Raw genomic sequence first — 23,068 nt, forward strand, 5'->3', positions numbered from 1 at the left:
ATCCAACACTGTCATGGGAGTGATCGTGATGTCATTTTTTGTGTCATTCCTGAGCAGAACTGGCACACAATAAGGGCACTGAGCAGGCAAGGTGCACAGGGAGGTAGCCGCTAACAATCCACCTGGAAGGTGAGACAATGACAGAGCCTCGACAGCATTCAATTTGTCCACTCACATGCATATGATGACCGTGCTGCCCGCTGGTGTTGTGACCTTAAATAAGGGGGATAGTCGTAGGAGAGGAATGAGGAAAAACCATGCAATGCAGTTCTTGCGCTCACTCATCTGTATTGAATGTTGTTTTATATAATTAAAACAAAACTAGTATGCTCAGGCAATCACACCAATGCACTAAATATCAGGATGGCAGACATCATCGCAAATACATCTTTTAACATTCTTTAAATTATTCAAAATGTCTTTTAAACTAAATTATTATATAACCAGTGTATTATGACGACTCCTTGAACCGACACCTTACCGTGGTGGAGGAGTTTGAGTACCCGCATGATCCTAGAGGCTATGTTGCCCGGGGCTTAATGCCCCTGGTAGGGTCTCCCAAGGCAAACAGGTTCTAGGTGATGGGTCAGGCTAAGAGTGGTTCAAAAGCTCCTATGAAAGACAAAACAACGAGGAATCTTACGTCGCCTGGATTGGCGTCACCGAGGCCCCACCCCGGAGTCAGGCCTGGGGTTGGTGCTCGCAGGCGAGCGCCTGGTGGCCAGGTCCCTTGGGGACCCGGCTGGGCACAGCCCGAAGGAGTGACATGGACCCGCCTTCCCGTAGGCCCACCACCTGCAGGAAGGATCAGAAGGGGCCGGTGCCTTGTGTTATGGGTGGCAGTCGTGGGCGGGGGCCCTGACAACCAAACCCTGGATGACAACTCTGGCTATGGGGACATGTCACCTCGCTGGGGGGGAAAGAGCCAGAGCTAGTGTGGGAGGTTGAGCGGTACCAGCTAGAGATAGTCGGGCTCACCTCCATGCACAGTCTGGGCTCTGGAACCCAACTCCTTGAGAGAGGCTGGACTCTCTTCTACTCTGGAGTTGCCTGCGGTGAGAGGCGGCGAGCTGGTGTGGGCTTGCTTATAGCCCCCCAGCTCAGCCGTCATGTGTTGGAGTTCTCCCCGCTGAGCAAGAGGGTCGCTTCCCTGGACCTTCGGGTCAGGGATAGGTCTTTCACTGTTGTTTCGGCTTACAGGCCGAACAGCAGTGTAGAATACCCTGCCTTCTTGGAGTCCCTGGGAGGGGTACTGGAAAGTGCTCCAACCGGGGACTCCATCATTCTGCTGGGGGACTTCAATGCTCATGTAGGTAGCAACAGTGATACCTGGAGTGGTGTGATTGGGAGGAATGGCCTCCCCGATCTGACCCCGAGCGGTGTTCTGTTATTGGATTTCTGTGCTAGTCACAGTTTGTCCATAACGAACACCATGTTCAAGCAAAAGGATGTCCACCAGTGCATGTGGCACCAGGACACTCTAGGCCGGAGGTCAATGATTGACTTTGTAGTCGTATCATCTGACCTTCGGCAGTATGTCTTGGACACTCAGGTGAAGAGAGGGGCTGAGCTGTCAACTGATCACCACCTGGTGGTGAGTTGGATCCACTGGCAGGGGAAGAAGCGGGACAGACTTAGCAGACCCAAACATACTTTGAGGGTCTCTTGGGAATGTCTGGCAGAACCCACTGTCAGGGAGGTCTTCAACTCCCACTTCCGGGAGAGCTTCGACCAGATTCCCAGGGAGGTTGGAGACATCGAGTCCGAATGGGCCGTGCTCTCCACTTCCATTGTTGATGCAGCCGTCTGTAGCTGTGGCCGTAAAGTCGCCGGTGCCTGTCGTGGTGGCAATCCCCGAACCCGGTGGTGGACTCTGGAAGTAAGGGATGCCATCAAGCTGAAGAAGGAGTCCCATCGGGCCTGGTTGGCTCATGGGACTCCTGAGGCAGCTGACGGGTACCGGCAGGCCAAGCGTGTGGCAGCTCGGGTGGTTGTAGAAGCAAAAACTCGGGTCTGGGAGGAGTTCAGGGAGGCCATGGAGGAGGACTACCGGTTGGCCTCGAAGAAATTCTGGCAAACCGTTCGGCGCCTCAGGAAGGGGAAGCAGCTCTCTGTCAACACTGTTTACAGTGGAGTTGGGGAGCTGTTGACCTCGACTGGGGACATTGTCGGGCGGTGGAAGGAATACTTCAAGGATCTCCTCAATCCCACTGTCATGTCTTCTGCAGAGGAAGCAGAGACTGGGGACTTGGAGGTCGATTCATACATCACCTGGGCTGAAGTCACCGAGGTAGTTTGCAAGCTCCGTGGTGACAAGGCACCAGGGGTGGACAAGATCTGCCCTGAGTACCTCAAGTCACTGGATGTTGCAGGGCTGTCCTGGTTGACACGCCTCTGCAACATCGCGTGGCAGTCGGGGACGGTGCCTCTGGACTGGCAGACTGGGGTAGTGGTCCCTCTGTTTAAAAAGGGGGAGCGGAGGGTGTGTTCCAACTATCGGGGATCACACTCCTCAGACTCCCTGGGAAAGTCTATTCCAGGGTACTGGAGAGGAGAATCCGGCCGATAGTCGAACCTCGGACTCAGGAGGAACGATGCGGTTTTCGTCCTGGCCATGGAACACTGGACCAGCTCTATACCCTCTACAGGGTGTTTGAGGGTTCATGGGAGTTTGCCCAACCAGTCCACATGTGTTTTGTGGACTTGGAGAAGGCATTTGACCGTGTCCCTCGCGTCATTCTGTGGGAGGTGCTCCGGGAGTATGGGGATGGAGGCCCTCTGCTGAGGGCTGTACAGTCCCTGTACAACTGGAGCAGGAGCTTGGTCCGCATTGCCGGCAGTAAGTCGGACCTGTTCCCGGTGAACGTTGGACTCCGCCAGGGCTGCCCTTTGTCACCGGTTCTGTTCATTATTTTTATGGACAGAATTTCTAAGCGCAGCCAGGGGCCGGGAGCCGGCAGATTTCGTCTCTGCATTTTGCGATGTTGTTGGTGGCACGGTGGCACGGTGGTAACACTGTCACCTCACAGCTAGAAGGTCCCGGGTTTGAATCTCGCTGTGGGCGCCGCGGGCGTGTCCTCCACCATGCCTCCGGTGCCTGCTGCTCAAGGAAAAAGGGCCTTTCTGAGTTTGCATGTTCTCCCTGTGTTCACCTGGGGTATTGTCCATAAAAATACCCCCACTAAAAACATGCAAGAAGATCACCACCTGACCAATGGTGACAAAAGGAACTGGGTCCCCGGGCGCCGGTTGGATGGCAGCCCACCGCTCCTGGTCTGCCGCGGAGGAAGGACGACCAGGATGGGTTAAAGACGGAAGACAAATTTCACCAGTGCATGGTGTGTGTGTGCATGGATGTATCTGTGTGACAAATAAAGTTGATTGTCCCTCTGATTGTCCCTCTGATTCTTGTTGGCTCCCTCGAGCCAGGACCTTCAGCACGCACTGGGGTGGTTCACAGCCGAGTGTGAAGCAGCTGGGATGAGAGTCAGCACCTCCACCTCGACCGGAAAAAGGTGGCTTTCTCCCTCCGGGTTGGAGGAGAGTTCCTGCTTCAAGTGGAGGAGTTTAAGTATCTTGGGATCTTGTTCACGAGTGAGGGAAGAATGGAGTGTGAGATTGACAGGCAGATCGGTGCAGCGGCAGCAGTAATGCGGTCACTGTATCAGTCTGTCGTGGTGAAGAAGGAGCTGAGCCGAAAGGCAAAGCTCTCGATTATCGGTCAATCTACGTTCCTACCCTCACCTATGGTCATGAACTTTGGGTCATGACCGAAAGAACGAGGTCCCGGATACAAGCGGCTGAAATGAGTTTCCTCCGCAGGGTGGCAGGGTGCTCCCTTAGAGATAGGGTGAGGAGCTCTGTCACCCGGGAGGAGCTTAGAGTAGAGTCACTGCTCCTCCACATCGAGAGGAGTCAGCTGAGGTGGCTCGGACATCTCTATCGGATGCCCCCTAGACGCCTCCCTAGGGAGGTGTTCCACGCATGCCCCACCGGGAGGAGGCCCCGAGGAGGACCCAGGACACGCTGGAGTGACTATGTCACTCGGCTGGCCTGGGAACTCCTCGGGATCCCCCGGATGAGCTGGTGTCCAGGGAGAGGGAAGTTTGGGCGTCCTTGCTCAGACTGCTGCCCCCGCGACCCGGCCCCGGATAAGCGGGAGAAAATGGATGAATGGATGGATGGATGGACAGTGTATTATGAAATGCTTTTTTTAACCCACTAACTTATTAAATGTCACATCAAATCTTACATTATAAAAATAAACTCTGTTACATCACAGAAGAGCAGTAAACACATAACAGTTTGCTGAAGTCAACAGTCTAATACAGCCGCGCCGCCATGCGGTCTCCAGGAGCTAGCTTACATGTAACAAAAATACAGCATCGCAATAACACATGTAAAAGCATTGATAACGTGTGTTCTCAAGTTTACAGTGTTTTATGTACAGTAATTACCTTAAATAAGGGGGATAGTCGTAGGAGAGGAATGAGGACCATGCAACACAGCTCTTGCACTCACTCATCTGTATTGAATGAGGAAGCAGAGCGCGATTCCCTCTACGGAGCCCCAAGGCATTACTTACAGATCACAGAGCAATCAAACCACTCTGTATCTTTTATCTGTGTCCAACTCAGCAACACTCTCCTTTAACACAAGTTCATGAGTGTGATGTGACTGACTGCAAAGTGTCATATAAATGTATAGGTTGAGTGTAACCACAGTCCATTTGAGTGTGTGTATTCTCAGTTCAGTGGTATGCGATGTTTCTAGTGCCTGAAGTGGTATGGCTGCACAGTGTATGTCCACAGCACTGTACAGTTGGTATGCTTTTGCAGAGTTCTCAGGTTGTAACAGGCTGGTGAATCAAGTCTATCATATGTGAAAACCCTGGGTCGTCTGTGTTGTCGCCTTGGCCGCTGAAGCTCCTCGTTTCTGAAAACACTTGGCACTTGTGAGCATTTTCCCTTGTGATCTCATATGCTTCTTCCATGCCCTGTTTCCACTTTTCCATGTAGCTGTGGTGATTAGCATCTCCGTGTGCTGAGGGGAGGTTGAACGACATGTCACCTGGCAATCATGGAGTGCACCCATACAACAAATGGAAGGGTGAGAAACCTGTAACTTCAGACCGAGTACAGTTATATGCATAAATCAGTTTGTTCAGTGACTCTTTCCAGTTGGTCTTTTGTCTCTCTTTGAGCGTCTTTAACATCTGAAGTAGAGTGTGATTAAACTGCTCAACCTGCCCATTCTCTCTGGGAGCAACCATTCTCTCACCAGCAACTCCACAGTACTTTTGTCAGTTGTGAGAATAGTTGGTTTTCAAATTCAGCAGTCTGATCATGGTGTCTTCTCATTGGAAAGCCAAATCTCAATGCATAGTCATTAAAGATTTTGTCTGCAGCCGTTTTACCAGAATTGGAAGTTGTGGCATATGCCTGGGCAAAACGTGTAAAATAGTCAATGATGATGAGAATGTATTCATAACCACCCTTGCACTTGTCGAGATGCAAGAAATCGACAGAGACAAGTTGAAATGGGTGAGTAGTGATTATGTTTGTTAGTGGTGCTCTTGTTTCACGGCTTGGTTTTTTATGTTTCAGGCACACACATCACTTTGTGACATAATCCTCGATCTCTCGTTGCATATAGGGCCAATAAAACCAGTCCCGAATCAGTGATGTAGCCCTGTCTACATCCTGATGACCCATCTCATCATGGAGTTCCTTTAACACTGTGCTTTTATGCTTCTCTGGGAGCACCAGCTGACTTCTGCTTACAGTTTTCCTGTGCATCACTCCACTCTCACCAATCTCCAGCTTGTCCCACTCTGAGAAGACATGTCATCTGTGAACCAAGTCGTCTTATTTCTGCACCTGATGGTTTTGTTCCAGAGAGTTTGTGCTGAGTCACTGGTCCAATGGTGGGATCATTCCTTTGATCTTGTTTAATCTGTTCTGTGGTCAGTGGAATGAGGGGTATGCCTTCATTTACAGCTGTACATTTGACTGAGACACCCATGGACCAAGACACACTGGATTCATCCTGATTTTCCACTGCTTGTGTAGCTGCTCCAGTGACATCATATGACTTCCTCTGAACACTCGTTCATGTATGCTTCCATTACTCTGGGCAGGCTGTCTGCATCAATATTTTCCTTGGCAGGATGATATTCGATTGCGAAGTGGAAATCTGCCAGTTCTGCAACCCATCTGCAACCCGTAGCATTCAGTTTGGCAGTAGACAGTACATAGGTAAGTGGATTATTGTCACTGTACACAGTGAAGAATGGTGCGTAGTAGAGATAATCACGAAATTTCCCTGTGATTGCCCACTTGGCCACTAAGAACTATAACTTGCCTGAATGTAGATGATAATTTTTCTCCGCTGCAGTTAAAGTATGTGAGCCATAAGCAATCACACGCAGCTTTCCATCCTGTCTCTGATACAATTCTGCATCCAGTCCCTGGTTAGAAGCATCAGTGTGGAGAATAAAGGGTTGCGAAAACTCTGGGAAGCCTAGAACAGGAGGCTGAGTGAGACAGTCTACCAACTGTTCTAGGGTTGACTGATACACATCTTTCCACTCAATGGGTGTATTGGATGGAATTCTTCTGCTATTTCTTTTTGTTTGCTGCTTCCTGTTTCTATTGTGAGGGGTCTCAGCCTGTGCAGGTGCTTTAAGCAGGTCATACAAAGGGCTGGCAATATGGGAAAAATCTTTGATATACTGCCGGTAATAACTCAACAGTCCAAAGATGACTCTCAATTCACCAACAGTGCCTGGCTGTTTGTTTTTCAGGGCCGTGACTGCAACTGTCAGCTGGGTCCATCTTACTTCCATCAGCTGACACGATCCTGCCATGATATCATACTTCTGGTTTAAACAACTCACATTTTCGAGGCCTCAGTTTTATCCCATGCTCTCTTAAGTGCTGCAGCACCCTCCTGACACCACTGACATGATCTTCAAATGTTCTGCTATACACAAGGATATCATCTAGATAGGGCACACATATTTCTTCTCTTAAACCATCCAAACACTCTTTCATGCAGCGCTGGAACACTGCTGGTGCATTCATGAGCCCAAACAGGATTCGGATCCATTCATATAAGCCCCAGGGGGTGACAAAAGCTTGACTGCCCTTGGCTATGAACCCCTGGTGATATGCCTTACCCTGATCCAGCAGTGTAAAGAGGGATTTTCCTCCCAAATTGTCCATAATGTCCTGTACTCTGGGGATGGGATGGTGATCTGGGTGCGTTTTTCTGTTGAGCTCCCTATAGTCAATACATAACTGCCGTCTTTTTTCCTTACACAGACGACAGGGGAAAAGTAGGAAGAAGTGGACTTTTCAACCCACCCTTGCACTATCAAGTCTTGCAAATAGTCTTTCATTTCCTTGTATAAAGGTTTTGGAACAGAGAGGTATGTTCTTGACACTGGCTCGTGATCTTTTAATGAAATGTTCATTTGCAGATTTTCCACACAGCCTATGTCATCATCAGACCTGGAGAATGACCTGACCCCTCTCCCAACATCTGGCTGACTTTTGTTTCTGCTGTTCATCAAGGTGGGCCAATTCAACAGGAGGATCACACTGTTCATGAGCAGGGGTGCTTTCGCTGGAACTCTGTGCCTGGACATGGTGGATAGATGCAGTTGGTGCATATTCTGTTTTAAAAATGTTGGCAGGATACACTGACCTGACAGACTGCACAGTTCCAATCACAGTTCTTCCTCCCGGTATGATGTCATGACTAGTAGGGTTCTGCACACTGACAATAAGCTTTGGGGTTGTGCCTGCCTTCACTGACACAAGAGTATCACAAAAACTCTAGTCCTTCAGGGCATTGTGGGTTCTCATGAGGTTCAAAAATCAGAGTCTTATCTTCTCTGAAAGGTGGAGCCTGTATGCAGCACTCAACTAGCACAGAGCTACGTTTAGGCACACTGATTCTTTCATTTGCTGTCCTCACATTATGTTCACATGTCTGTCCCACACTCACTGCTTTAATAAAGGTTTTTTGATGAGGAAAAGCCATTTTCACTGCCTTCACAAGTTTTTCCTTGTCTCCATGTTCTTTCTTGTCCTGCAAACTGTCCAATAAAAGGCATTCAATGACATTAAAACCTATGATAGGACACTGTTGCTGGTCTCCTTTTAGCACTTGTATGAGTATTATCAGTTCACCATCACTAGCAGCAAACTTAAAGGATACTTCAAGCCAACCAACATATGGCATTTCTGTCACATTGGCAGCTTCAATTTGTAGGGGATCAAGTGGGTCAATGAGCTCTGCAACGTCTCTCAGTGGCACATCAGGTAAGTGGCTTGCTTTTCACGCTTCATCTATAGAACAAACTTGTGAGCCTGTATCCCAAAATGCCTGAACCTTCTCTTTGTGTAGGTAACATCGGATGGTGCACTTTTTTCCTACTAACTCCCTTACTGTAGGTGTTTTCTCTGGGGCACCATTTTCTTGTTGCCTCATGTGACTTATGTGACTCATGTGACTTTGTTTGCTTCTTTACACTTGAACATATATGTGGTTTACAGTGTTTTTTGTGTGTGGGCCAGTGAGCTTCCTGGCATTCTTTTGAACAGTACAGTGTAGTCTTGCAAGATGAACAGCATTTTAGTGTCTCTCTTGTTTTTTCTTTTTCACAACTTACACAAAATTGGGACTTTATCATGTCACTGTTAGTTTAAAGGGCTCTTCCTTGCTGGTTCTGCTCGTCTCTGTGCTTTACAGCCTGCTCTGAAATGTTCACTGCTTCCACACTTAAAGCAACACTGACAGGATTCTTCACCTGCTTGGACACAAGCTGAACACCTTGAGTGGGGGCGTGGTGCTGGGTAATGTCACTGTGGTGCAAACCTTTGTTGGAATTGAGCCGTTCCTCTCATCCGTCCGGAGCCGAAGCCTTGCTGGTACTCCTGCACTGCTGTGGGTGACTGCTGGTGGTAAAAAGGCATGCTGTTTGATTCAATCTGATAAGGTGAGGGCTGTGGATGTGGGAACACTGGATAGGGGGTAGAAACATTTGCTGGCTCTGCGCTTGGTGGGGGATACAGTGGGGTTATAGGTGTGGACTTTTGGATGGCTTCCCTGATTTGGCAGACCACAGTTCTCAAATCTTTCAGCAGCACCATATCAGAATACATTTCTTTAATCTCAGACAGTTCTTTGCTGGGTGGTACTTTTCTTCTCCACTGGATCTTCACTTGACTGGATTGTACTCACATTAGTTACTCCTGGTGGAGCAGCATGTTTCTTTTTGTCCTGTCTGTCTTTCTCATTGGTGCAGGCAATGTTCAGTTTCTCCAGCAGCAGTTCATCTGAAGTGTTTGTCTGCAGGAGGTAAGGCTGCAGGTCACTTTTAAAATTGTCATTCTGCAGGCCAGTTGAGACAGTGTGCATGAAAAGCCTGAGAAGCGAAAAGAATTTTCTGTCTCAAGTCCATCGCCCTATTCAGGAAATTGTGGGGGATTTCTTTACTGCTCTGCACTTCAGAGGTGAGTTGTTTATATAGTTCTGTAGCACCTCTCTCCTGGTAATGACACCTCAGGATTCTGCGAAGGGCAGGCAGTGTCAGTTTTCCTTTGCCTTCGAGCACTGCCTGTCCTCTGGTTCCATATTCTTCCACTTCTTCCAGCTCTACTTCTGAAAAGTCATCCAGAGACTTCAAGCAATCCAGATGAGGCAAGTGACTCTTGAAAATGAAAGTGGACAGTTGACTGCCTTGCCTTCAACAGTGACTTGAGCAGTGCATTTTGTTCCTACTAGCCCTGTTGACATTCTGATGCATGTTGTTTCAGCATAAATGCACTTGCTGGCCACTCTCTTACTACTTACTTTGTTCCTCTTTGCCCTGGACCGGGGCTACTAGCAGCTTAACTGCTGGGTGGTGCAGGTCTGATGAACCCATTGCTGTTGCCTCCCTTTGAGCAGCTGTCTCCTCTCTTCAACCAAAAGAGGATTTGGTTCACTCCCACAGTTGACTATAAGGTGTCCGTCCACTCCCCCATAGGCACATCAACTTTCATGGAACTCTTTCGTGAGTGTGCTGATGCCACTGTCTGGTGACTCTGAGCTTAGTCACCCAAGCTTAGAGCTTTGCAAGCTGATGTTTCTTATGGTCTTAATCTCTGCAGTTTCTGGGTGGTCATTCTCAGTCTCAGCCACTTCTAAATCAATTACAATTACAATTAGTCATTTGGCAGACTTCGCGACTTTATCCAACATGGTTATTCGTCTTAATTCAGTCTGAAACCCTAAAAAAGAGACAGATTGTGAAAACGGACAGTTTATTCAAGTAACTTCAAAACTCATTGTCATTTCCTGAGTGAGTTTTAAGTGTCGTTTCGTGTCCACTGTGGATAACTCGGCATGAGCAAAACAGAGGATTTGTTTCAAGTATTCATCATGGAGGGCGGCACAGTGGCGCAGCAGGTAGTGCGGAGGTCGCTGGTTCGATCCCCGGGTCGGGTAGGGCCTTTCTGTGTGAAGTTTGCATGTTCTTCCCATGCATGCGTGGGTTCTCTCCGGGCACTCCGGCTTCCTCCCACAGACTAAAAACATGCTCATTAGGTTAATTGGTGACTCTAAATTGTCCGTAGCTGTGAGTGTGAGTGTGAATGGTTGTCTGTCTGTGTGTCTGTCTATGTTGCCCTGCGATCGGCTGGCGACCGGTTCAGGGTGTACCCCGCCTCTCGCCCATTGCTAGCTAGCTGGGATAGGCTCCAGCCCCCCGCAACCCCGAAAGGGATATGCGGGTATAGAAGAATGAATGAATGAATGAATGAATGTTCATCATGGACTGAGAACAAAGGGGTTTCACCAGTGCCGTGAGTTCTGAAAGAAGACAGATTTGGTTGTGCTGGAGAAGAGTGAAGTAAACATCAGACACACTATAATTGGTTAACCATGCGTTTTTCTGTTTACAGTACACATCCACACACACGCCATTGGAGTGACAGTGGTAGGATCTTCTCGGGTTCCCTACCATCCAGCAAATTCTTCTCAGTGTCTCTACTCGGCTCATCTCCCTTCAACAGACCGGTATTTGGTTCCATTTTTATTTTCAGTAAACAAGAGACTAAAATATGGTTTATTTTCACTTATTAAACTTAGCAAAGTGAATGATTAACATCATCACTGACAGTTCACTGGAAAATGGATGAGTTATTTGTTTACAGACATTTATTGAGCTAAAGGGAAGCTTAAAGATGTTTCAAAGACTTGTTAGGGGGAAAGTTGATGTTGATGTTCAACTGGTTCTGATTTAAAATTGAACTGAGGTGGAAATATTTGGGTTTATCTGTATTGTGTGATTTAATGTTTTGAAGTGAACAGCGACTATAAGGAAATATTGAAATTGCTGAAGGGAAAAAATTTGAGGAAAAAAATGTCATTGTATATATATATATACATCATATATATTGTGGAGGATATACACTGAACAAAAATATAAATGCAACACTTTTGTTTTTGCTCACATTTTTATTAGCTGAACTCAAAGATCTAAAACATTTTCTATATACACACACACACACACAAAAAAATATTTCTCTGAAATATTGTTAACAAATCTGTCTAAATCTGTTAGTGAGCCCTTCTCCTTTGCCGAGATAATCCATCCCACCTCACAGGTGTGGCATATCAAGATGCTGATTAGACAGCGTGAATATTGCACAGGTGTGCCTTAGGCTGGCCACAATAAAAGGCCACTCTGAAATGTGCAGTTTTGCTTTATTGGGGGGGTCTGGGGGCGGGGGGGGGGGGGGGGGGGGGGGTCAGAAAACCAGTCAGTATCTGGTGTGACCACCATTTGCCGCACGCAGTGCAACACATCTCCTTTGCATAGAGTTGATCAGGTTGTTGATTGTGGCCTGTGGAATGTTGGTCCACTCCTCTTCAATGGCTATGCAAAGTTGCTGGATATTGGCAGGAAGTGGAACACGCTGTCGTATACGCCAATCCAGAGCATCCCAAGCATGCTCAATAGGTGACATGTCCGGTGAGTATGCTGGCCATGCAAGAACTCGGATGTTTTCAGCTTCCAGGAATTGTGTACAGATCCTTGCAACATGGGGCCGTGCATTATCATGCTGCAACATGAGGTGATGATCGTGGGTGAATGGCACAGCAATGGGCCTCAGGATCTCGTCACGGTATCTGTGCATTCAGAATGCCATCGATAAAATGCACCTGTGTTCATTGTCTATAACATATGCCTGGCCATACTATAACCCCATCGCCACCATGGGCCACTCGATCCACAATGCTGACATCAGCAAACCACTCACCCACACAACGCCACACACGCTGTCTGCCATCTGCCCTGAACAGTGAAATACGGGATTCATCCATGAAGAGAACACCTCTCCAACGTGCCAGATGCCATCGAATATGAGCATTTGTCCACTCAAGTCAGTTACAACAACAAACTGCAGTCAGGTCGAGACCCCGATGAGGACGACAAGCATGCAGATGAGCTTCCCTGAGACCGTTTCTGACAGTTTGTGCAGAAATTCTTTAGTTATGCAAACAGATTGTTGCAGCAGCTGTCTGGTCTCAGACGATCTTGGAGGTGAACATGCTGGATGTGGAGGTCCTGGGCTGGTGTGGTTACACGTGGTCTGTGGTTGTGAGGCTGGTTGGATGTACTGAAATGCCTTTGGAGACGGCTTATGGTAGAAAAATGAACATTCAATTCACAGGCAACAGCTCTGGTGGACATTCCTGCAGTCAGCATGCCAATTGCACACTCCCTCAAAACTTGCGACATCTGTGCCATAGAGCTGTGTGATAAAACTGAACACTTTAGAGTGGCCTTTTATTGTGGCCAGCCTAAGGCACACCTGTGCAATAATCATGCTGTCTAATCAGCACCTTGATATACCACACCTGTGAGGTGGGGTGGATTATCTCGGCAAAGGAGAAGTGCTCTCTAACAGATTTAGACAGATTTGTGAACAATGTTTGAGAGAAATGTTTGTTTTTTTTTGTGTGTGTGTGTGTGTGTGTGTGTGTGTGTATATATATGTTTTAGATCTTAGAGTTCAGCTCATAAAAAATGGGAGCAAAAACAAAAGTGTTGCGTTCAAATTTTTGTTCTGTGTGTGTGTGTGTGTGTGTGTGTATGTGTATGTGTATAAATATACACACACATATATATATATATATATATTTTTTTTTTTCATTCATATCTAATTGGGATTCCACTGAACCTGAAAAGGAATACAAATTCTCCAAAAGAAAAAGTCAAATAATACAAAATTGATGTGTAATAAATCCAGTGTACTATTGTGAAACTTAATTTTCTCATGTTCTTTTATGTGTATGTGACTGACCGTAGAGTAGGGGCATCTCACTCATCCAGGTAGATCTGGGGAGGGAGGGTTCATGCTTGGACTGGTAAGAAGTTTGAACTTATACTATAAACTTCAGGTAGCTATTGTGATAGAGAGAAATCCTGAAGCCCACCTCACCACATCTCAGGCAAGTTTATTATGCTAAATTCATGCAGCAGGATAAGCACAAATATACCTATGTGTGTACAGACACTAATCATATTGGGCGGTAGGGACATAGATCCTGTAATCATCCAATTGTCTACGGTAAGGACACTGTATTTACCCCTACACAATGGTGGCATTACCCCTCCGCTACAGTCAGTTATTTCTTATCCTGCACTCCTTTAATAAAAGGCAGTAGCATCAGAGATGGCAAAAGTACCCAGATTCCTTACTTGAGTAGAAGTAAAATACCTATGTAAAAAACCGACTTGAGTAAAAGTAAAAAGCACTGATCCAAATATCTACTCAAGTAAAAGTAAAAAGTACAGGCTCTGAAATGTACTCAAAAGTACTTTTAAAAGTAAAAAGTATTTCTATTGCACAATTCACTGGCTGCAAAGCTATTAAACAGGATAATTTATATGGAATCTACTTTAGCAATGTTGTTGTTTGAATAAACACTACCTGCCTAGTATCCCAATGTACTTCACTATATAGTCCTTTAGGCATTTGTATTGTACACTTAAGGTTAACACATCACACTTCTGAACACTGAATTTTGAACCAGGATTAGCTTCTAAACTATGGTGTCACAAATCATGCTCATAGGCCCACTCTTAACCAACTTTTTTAATAGCACTTTTTTTAACAGCACATCAGGCAACAATTGTTTCTCACTGTACAGGTGTTGTGTTATTGTGAGTAACACACCCAGGGACTGCAGATGAAAATAACTAAGCTTCTCTAGCCATTATGTCCCTGCCAATTAAATTAATAAAAAATGAAAAGACAAAACAAATTTGTACACTGTGCATTCAGTGAAGCTCAATGAAAAACCCTTCACATTAAAGACACAATTCTTGTGCTCCTCAGATAAGATTATTATAATTATTATATGTTTACACCTACACAACACATACTAGACCCCCCTCTCCATCTCTCTACACTGCATCACTCCATCCCTCTAAGCGAGTCTAATGTGAAGGCATGATAAACAAAACAAATCTAACAAAACCTTTTGTCGAGCTTCATGAGAAGCAGGTTTTCCAAGTTCCCAGAAAGTAGCTTAGTCCTCTTGGGTCTAAAAATCATTCCTGCTGTGCTAAAAAGCCTCTCACAGGTAGCTGAGGCAGGTAGTGGTGTGTTGAGCTTAAGAGACAGGTGGCACACAGATGGAAATGTTTTCAGGATGTCCATGGTATCAGTTGGACTGGCCAGGTAGGACTCTAGTTGCTTGGTGTTACCATCCCGTTGATCTGTCTGTTTGAGTGTCGAAAAGAAGTCCTCCTCCTCCGCCGACGACAGAGAGTCACCAGACTGGGCTCCACTACTTCGGGTGGGTTTTGAGCACCAGAGGTTGTTTCTTGGTGGCTCTCATTTTTTCATGTCTGAGTCATGGTTCAGATATTTTTTCTGATAAAATAAGATTCAATACAAAATTGGGAATTGAATAAAACCTACAGATTAACATCTGACTTCATGAAATGAAAAAGAAAAAACCCCCACAAGTTTCACTACAACATTACTGCTGTTAACAGTACTGTTTACCTTTTTTGAATTTTAACAGTAGCACCACCTACCTAAAATCATTTCCCCAGACAATGTTTGTATCCCTAAGAACAAGAACATGAATTCATGTTAATCTAGATGCTCATAGCAATAATGTCTGCACTGTAAAATGTCAGGTACTCAAATGAGCACTAACACTCTTGGATGTGGTGCTCATTTTAATATTTTCAGCACTCATGAGTACTGAGCACCAAGCTTATGTGCAGCCCTGGTCATAACATTACAGCGCACTAGTACAAAAAAAAGCGCAATTTCGGCCGTTTCTGCTTAAACCCAAAACGACTGTGGCAGCTAACGTTAATGCTTGCCAGCTTTCAGCATAGTCTGATAACTAGTGATGGGCACGGCAGTTCTTTTAGATGTACTGAATCTCGAGAATCAGTTCACTAGAAAGATTCGTTCAAAAGATTCGTTCACCGAATCACCGAATTATTCAGTGCTTGGCAGGAGGAGCCTGCGACTCCTGAATTGATATATGGCTGAACGGTTCAGGTTTCAGTTCAGTTCACAGCTTCCAGGACCGGGAGACGAGAGTGTTGTGACTGTGTTGCTTTGACAAACACATTTGTAAATATAAAACTCGTTTATAAATCATGATGTTTTAAGTGTCCTATGGTATGCTATTTAACTGGTCTACTCGGCAAATTGGGCTCAGTGAGTGATCCGTTCACTGATCGTATACCCCACAGTACATTCAGTGAAGGATTCACACTGAATATGCACCGTTCCCTCGCAAATTGTCGCAATGAGATGATCAGACAGTCACGCATTTTCTCAAACTGCGGGTTTTATACACTACTTGTTACATGCTGTGTCCTACTGTACGTGAGTTGTTGCGGTGGCAAATTTAGCAGAGTTTAAAAAAAAGTTAGTTTTCTCTGAGGTACACTTGAACATAACACACCCCTGTCTCCCTCCGTCGCTCCTGCCTAGTGCCTGCTACAGCCGGTGAGTCTCACTCTCTTCTCATTACTGCCAGCCTAACGTTTTAAGTTTGTTTATCTGGAAACTAAATCTGTTAAAACAATGGGGAACAACGGTCGCCATGAAAGTGTATCCCTCAGAGGAAAATGATTCAGGAGAGTGTAGTTCACTGAGTGATTCATGCGTCGGTGACGCGGTGCAGTCGGCGCGTGCGGTCCCTCCCTCAAGTGATTCGTTCGTTTCTCAGTTCAGTTGAACTGTCAGCAGCGCCGCCTGCTGACAGTTCACTTTCTCAGTTCATTTTCTCAGTTCAGTTGAACTGTCAAGTGATTTGTTCGTTTCTCAGTTCGGTTGAACTGTCAGCAGGTGGCGCTGCTGACAGTTGAACTGTCAGCAGGCGGCGGCACTGCTGACAGTTCAACTGAACTGAGAAACGAACGAATCACTTGAGGAAGTGATTCGGTTCAGTACGTTCACTTAAAAGATTCGTTCTTTTGAACAAATCGTTCGCGAACGAGACAACACTACCTCCAAGAACGTGTGTAAAAAACGCTGTTTTGCGCATCAAAATGCGCGTAAAATACACGCATTTGTGCGCATCACAACGCGCGTAGAAAACAGCGTTTTCCTAGTATGATAATAATCTCCATCCTTCTTTTCTCTCAGCCACTGAACTTGAAGCGTCTGCGCCCAATCGCTGATCAAGACAAGCAGACCAAATCAGTTCAGCACAGACCTCCTTTGTGGCAAAGTTTGTCCTGACTTACCTTGTAGTTTATATAGAGGTTTTGGATCAACATATTTTGCCAAGTAGACAGCATCATTTTCAGGGAAGGCCATGCTTATTCCAGCAAGACGGTGCCAAACCACATTTTGCATGTATTACAACAGCATGGCTCAATAGTAAGAGTTTGAGTGCTACACTAATGTGCTGCAGTCCTAACTTGTCACCCATGAAAATGTTTTGCACATTATGAAATATAACAGACTCCGAAATGCCTATTCCAGACAAGAGATTAGCAGATGAAATCACAATTCAGTGAAAGGCATGATGTCAATGTACTAATACTGAATATCATCAAATGATATATAGTATTAAGAGTTGGTGGGCGACTTAGCAAAGCAGCAGTGGTAGAAGAGATGAAACATCCTATCATACCAGCCTAAGATTTTCATATTTCAATCTAATTCTTTGACATGCTCATGAAGAGTGGGTCATGGTGGTCACAAACCTGTTATCCAGACTATGGCAAAAATATTGGATTCCTGGTGCCACTGTCAGAAAAATCCTCTCAATGTGTTTGTTGGCATCGCATATTTGCCCCTGGATTAAGTTTCTTCATCTCCCTTCCCTTCATATATTGGAGTCAGTTATTTTGGACCCTTTGGAGTAAAGCTTGGAAGGAGTGTTGTGAAGCACTATAGTGTTTTGTTTTGATATACATGTTTGAATGTAAGAGCAATTCACATTGAAATGGCATCAGAACTTGGCAAAGAGTGTCATCAATGCCCTTTGGCGGTTTACAGCTTAACATGCTCAAGTGAAACAACTACAACCTGACAACCAATTGTTGTGGGAGCTCAGCTTTAGTTGAGGAAGGCAACTAAATGCTGGAAGTCAGATCCAAATTTGCATTAAGCACACTTCAGCGACATTTTACTAGTCATGTGACTTTTACATCTCAGGTCATATGCTGACCATGTGACTTCTTTGTGTATATTTCTTTCCAGAGTTACTTCTTCTCATTTTACAACTGTTGATGTTGTTTGGATAAACAATGAACAGGATGTTTTTTTTAGTTTCACTTTAATGACATTGCAATGGTGCAGCTATCACACATTAATGCACTTAATGAATGAATGAAACACTTCCACGAAATGAATCAGTTAGCTGTAACATGAATGTTTGTTCATAGAATAAGCTGGATTTGTATTACAGCTTTCATATTGTTTAGATTAAGGAGGAAAAAGAAATGTAATAAAAATGTCATTTGCATGACTGTGGTTTATGTTGAAAAGTAAGATAAATTCTCCATTTGAAGTCAGTATTTTACAGTAGCATTTATAATTCATAACCATCTCCAGTCATTCCTGTATCATTAAATGCAGTTTTTTCTCATCAGCCAATAGTTTGCATAGTCTCATAGCATCCATGTGAACGATCACTGCGCAATGTCGTAATAATACTCTCGTAGTCTTGGCTCAACAACATTGAATCCAGGCCTTTCGTCTGCCCTGTAAGACAAGAAAACAGCAAGTAGTTAACAAAAATTAGGTCTCCTGACATACACTGCCCTTATTATTCCCATCTGGTGTAAGACAGTCTTGTTGATCCAACCATTACCTTGTGATTACTTAGAGACAACTTGTGACTTACTTGTATGTCCAGCAGGTCCTCATCAGGTCATACATCTCTGGTGGACAGTTCACTGGGGCATCCATACGCTTTCCACTTTCAATCATCTGCATGACGTCATTTCCTTTCATTCCCTATGAACAGTGATATGTTCAGATTAAAAGTGACACAATCAGGCAGATACTGCTTAGCACCTATGAAAGGAAAAGGTTGATACACAATAGTTTCTCTGGAACTTCATATAACATATGTTTTGTTTTTTTTTGTATTACTCTTTGAGAAAGTAATCAGGGTACTCAATATATAACCTTTAAAGCCTAGGAGGATCGTGACACATGCAATTAAGAGGTCATTAAAATTTGCAAAACAGATTAGAGTCAACTAGAAGTAGTCTAAATTAGCTGAATGCTTTACACAATAGCACAAAATACCATACATCAACATATAAGTAAAACACGAATTTAAAAACATATGTGAATTGTTTTGGTTTAGCCCTTATGTATATGAAACAGCTGTTTAAAAAAAAAAAAAAAAAAAAAAAAGAATCTGGAGCAGCTTTCACTTCCAAATTGAACAAACAATAGGCCAGTTTCAGTTTTACATACATCTTGTCTTGGGCAGTGGTTCCCGAACAGTGTGCCTTTTTCTTGAGTCTGTCTCAGGAGGAGGAAAAAGCCTCATTTTTAATTTTGTGACCTGTCTGGATTAAATGGGTGTTGCTACTTTGATGTAATTTTACAAAGTTTCAAATGAATTCTTGAATTATTTTGTTAATATACACTGCATTAGTAATATAGTTTTATATAGCTTCAGATTGTATTTGGCAACAGTAACTAAAAATAAATATTTACAGAGTGATGAGAGTAAAGATAGCACATGTTATAGAGGCTGTTTTGCACAGATATGAATACAGGTGTGCTTTGAGATTTGCCTTTTGGTGTGCCTTGGGCACAAAAAGTTTAAAAATGATAGGGTCTAGGTCATGGAGGTAATTATCTCTGAACAGACTGTGAAGTATATGTCTAGTCATTACAGTCAGACTAGTATGTCCCTCAACACTGAAATCTGGTCTTTGCATCCAACCTATCACTGCTCCAATAAGATATTGCTTGAATGAAATATTTGGCTTAATCTGTGAAGTAAGTGTCATCATGTCTCTGGTTGGTTAGAGATTGCTTATACCTTGTATGGTTTCTGGCCACAGGAGTAAGCTTCCCACATGAGCACCCCAAAGCTCCACACATCACTTTTGGATGAGAATTTGAAGTAATTTATACATTCAGGAGCATACCATTTCACTGGCCACTTGCCGTGACCCTTTGCCTGTAGGATGAGACACATACAAAACATCAGTGGGCGTGATTTCAAGTTATGTTAACCACCCTTCGATTGCAGTCTGCTCACGACACTGAGGGGATTCTAGTTATTCTGATGCATGTAATTTTCTTTCTTTCTTTTTTTTCTTGGTTGACGAGCAAGTGCAACTACCTATGATTGTCTGCTGGATTATATTTACTATATGCTAATGATAATTGAGATACAAAAGTAAGCAGATAGGTTCTTGTTAATATTGCATTAATTGTAAGGCTTTGCATGTATGCAATGAATTAGATTAACTGGCAACATGTTAGTGACATGATTGGGTATAAAAAGAGCATCCCAGAGAGGCTGAGTCTTTCTGAAGTAAAGATTTGAAGGGATTCAGGGGCAGCTGTGGCTCAGGAGGTAGAGCGGTCATCCACCTATCAGAAGATTGGTGGTTCGATTTCTGTGCTCGGCAGTCCACATGCCGAAGTATGCTTGGGCAAGATACTGAACCCCAGAACCGCCAGATGCACGATGCTGTGCCATAGGTGTGTGAATGTATAACGCTCATAATGAGCAGGTGGCTTAGATACCATATGAATGTGTGTGCAAACGGGTGAATGCAGACTTCAGACATAAAAGCGCTTTGAGTGGTTTTCAGACTATACAAATACTGTACAGATACAAATCCATTTACCATTTCGCCACTCTGTGACAGAGCTCTCGGGCTCATTTAAAATGGACTGTGGTGAAGTGGAAAGCTCTCTTGCAATCTGATGAGTCAAAATTTGAAATTGTTTTTGGAAGTCATGGACGCTGCATCCTGCAGGCTAAAGAGGAGATGGACCATCCAGCTTGTTACAAGTGCACGGTTCAAAAGTCATACATGATGGTATGGGGGTGCATTAGTGCACGTCATGGGTAACCTCCACATTTGTGAAAGCACCAATAATGCTGAATGATATATACAGGTTTTGGATCAACATATGTTGCCAAGTAGACAGCATCTTTTTCAGGGAAGGCCATGCTTATTCCAGCAAGACGGTGCCAAACCACATTTTGCATGTATTACAACAGCATGGCTCAATAGTAAGAGTTTGGGCGCTACACTGATGTGCTGCAGTCCTAACTTGTCACCCATGAAAATGTTTTGCACATTATGAAATATAACAGACTCCGAACTGTTGAGTAGCTGAAATTGTACATCAAGCAAGAATGGGAAAACCCACCATCAACATTACAGCAGTTGGTCTCCTTAATTCCCAAACACCTACGGTGCTGTTAAAAGCAGAGGTGATGCTACAGAGTGACCCTGTCTCAATTTTTTGAAACATGTTGTTGACATGAAATTCTAAATGAGGATATAATTTTTAACAATAAAATTTCTCAGTTTCAACATTTACTATGTTGTTTTTGTGCTATTTTCAATTAAATATGGGGTTTCAGTGTTTTTGAGAGAATGCCAAGAGTGTGCAAAGCTGTCATCAAAGCAAATGGAGGCTACTTTGAAGAATCTGAAATATAAAACATATTCTGGTTTGTTTAACACTTTTTTGTTTACTACATATCCACTACTACATCCATATGTGTTCCTTCATAGTTTGGATGTCTTCAATATTAATCTACAATTTAGAAAATAAAAAATAAGGAAAAAACATTGAATGAGAAGGTATGTCCAAACTTTTGACTGTATATATATATATGTGTGTGTGTGTGTGTATACATATGTACACATGTATATATATATATATGTGTGTGTATATATATATATACACACACACACACACACACACACATATGTGTGTGTGTCTGTATACATATGTATATATATATGTGTGTATATGTGTGTGTGTGTGTGTGTGTGTGTGTGTGTGTGTGTATATACTTTTGCAAAACACTGAAACCCCATATTTAATTTTAGATAGCACAAAGAGCAAGTTGCTGATAATCAAAAAATGGGACTCATCTTTAAAGTGCTTCCCAGTGTTTCCCCGTATTTTCTCTCTCTCTCTCTCTCTCTCTCTCTCTCTCTCTCTCTCTCTCTCTCTCCATTCTCATTCTTATCTCTATCTATCTATCTATCTATCTATCTATCTATCTATCTATCTATCTATCTGAGAGAGGAAAATATGGAGGAACACCGGGAAACACCAACTTTACAGTCTAGTTCCATGTTCTGATTATCAGCAACTTGCTTTAATGATTTCAGTTTTGGTCACCAAGAGCAGGATGTTGCAGTGTTACACAGGCATTCAGACAGAACATGGTCGTCGGATGAACTTCATGCTGAGCTACAACCAATAGGATGTATCCATGACTGTTTGTTCCTGTCAGCAGTTACCTTGTAGTAGTTTTGTTCCTCAGCAACAGCTTTGGACAGGCCAAAGTCACTGATCTTGGCGTAGTGCTGTGTGACCAGCAGCACGTTCCTGGCAGCAAGGTCCCTGTGGACAAAGTTATGCTCCTCCAGGTACTTCATACCCATAGACACTTGGTGGACCAGCTCTGTAATGTTCTTTAGGGTTGTTTGCCTGTAGATGATCAATCATTATTTTAAGTATGAAAGTCATTTATTCAAATTATTTAAACTGTAAGTGTACCTCAATGGTATGAATGCTGATTTGTTAATAATTATATAAAAGTATACATTTGATAATAGCTGAAATGTTGAACTGAACTAAAACTACAATAAAACTTTCTTTAAAAATCTATTAAGCTATTAAGCTCCTGTGGAAGCATCTTCCAGTCTGTCCAGTCTCTACACTTACAAGTAGGCTTAAAACTTTCGTTCCTGGCTCAGGCTTGCCTTGGACCAGCTCTTAGTTATGCTACTATAGGATTAGACTGTCAGGGGACTTCCAAAGATACACCAAGCTCCTCTGCTCTTCTCTCCCTCTCCATCTGCATGCTTTCATGTCTTACCAAAGCATGTTACTAACTTAGCTTCTTCCCCAGAGTCTTTGAGCTTTGTCATCTTGTACGTTCTTATGGATAGTGGCTGAACCTGGATTGTGGATGGTAGGAACTTGTGTTGTTGTTCAATAACAAAATTATTTCAATTAGAGCCAGCATTGCTGATGTAAACACAGGTGACCTCTGCAAACCCAGTAAAAAAGATCTAACCATGGAAACAGTATCTTGTATAACATTAATTAAAGCTGAATGTAACCCTTTACCTACAGCATTTTTAAAGTGGGGATTCAACAGTGTTTCAAGTCATGAAAGTCATGAACGAATCTCTGCAAACAGGCATCTTCCCAGATGTCTTCAAAACAGTTGTTGTAGCTATTACTATTAAGTGGTTTTACTCTCCATCTTAATTCACATAAATTTTCTGTCCTTGTTTTCAGGTTCATTCTGTGTCTTTTTTGATGAGACCCACTTC

General features: G+C 43.9%; 1 protein-coding gene across 5 annotated transcripts in view; it reads right to left on the reverse strand.

Moving 5' to 3' along the window:
- Positions 1 to 17,062: 17,062 nt before the first annotated feature.
- The window catches only part of syk (spleen tyrosine kinase), a 75,799-nt gene continuing 69,793 nt past the window's right edge, over positions 17,063 to 23,068 (reverse strand). For all 5 annotated transcript variants that reach the window (XM_076757261.1, XM_076757257.1, XM_076757256.1 and 2 more), the window contains 4 exons: positions 22,025 to 22,214; positions 19,561 to 19,701; positions 18,400 to 18,512; positions 17,063 to 18,257 (listed from right to left, as the gene is read on the reverse strand). In XM_076757261.1, coding sequence (XP_076613376.1) covers positions 18,185 to 18,257; positions 18,400 to 18,512; positions 19,561 to 19,701; positions 22,025 to 22,214 — 517 coding nt within the window. In that variant the 3' untranslated portion in view covers positions 17,063 to 18,184. The remainder of the gene's footprint in view (positions 18,258 to 18,399; positions 18,513 to 19,560; positions 19,702 to 22,024; positions 22,215 to 23,068) is intronic.

Source organism: Chaetodon auriga, chromosome 19 (genome assembly GCF_051107435.1).
Source record: "Chaetodon auriga isolate fChaAug3 chromosome 19, fChaAug3.hap1, whole genome shotgun sequence".
Taxonomy (NCBI): domain Eukaryota; kingdom Metazoa; phylum Chordata; class Actinopteri; order Chaetodontiformes; family Chaetodontidae; genus Chaetodon; species Chaetodon auriga.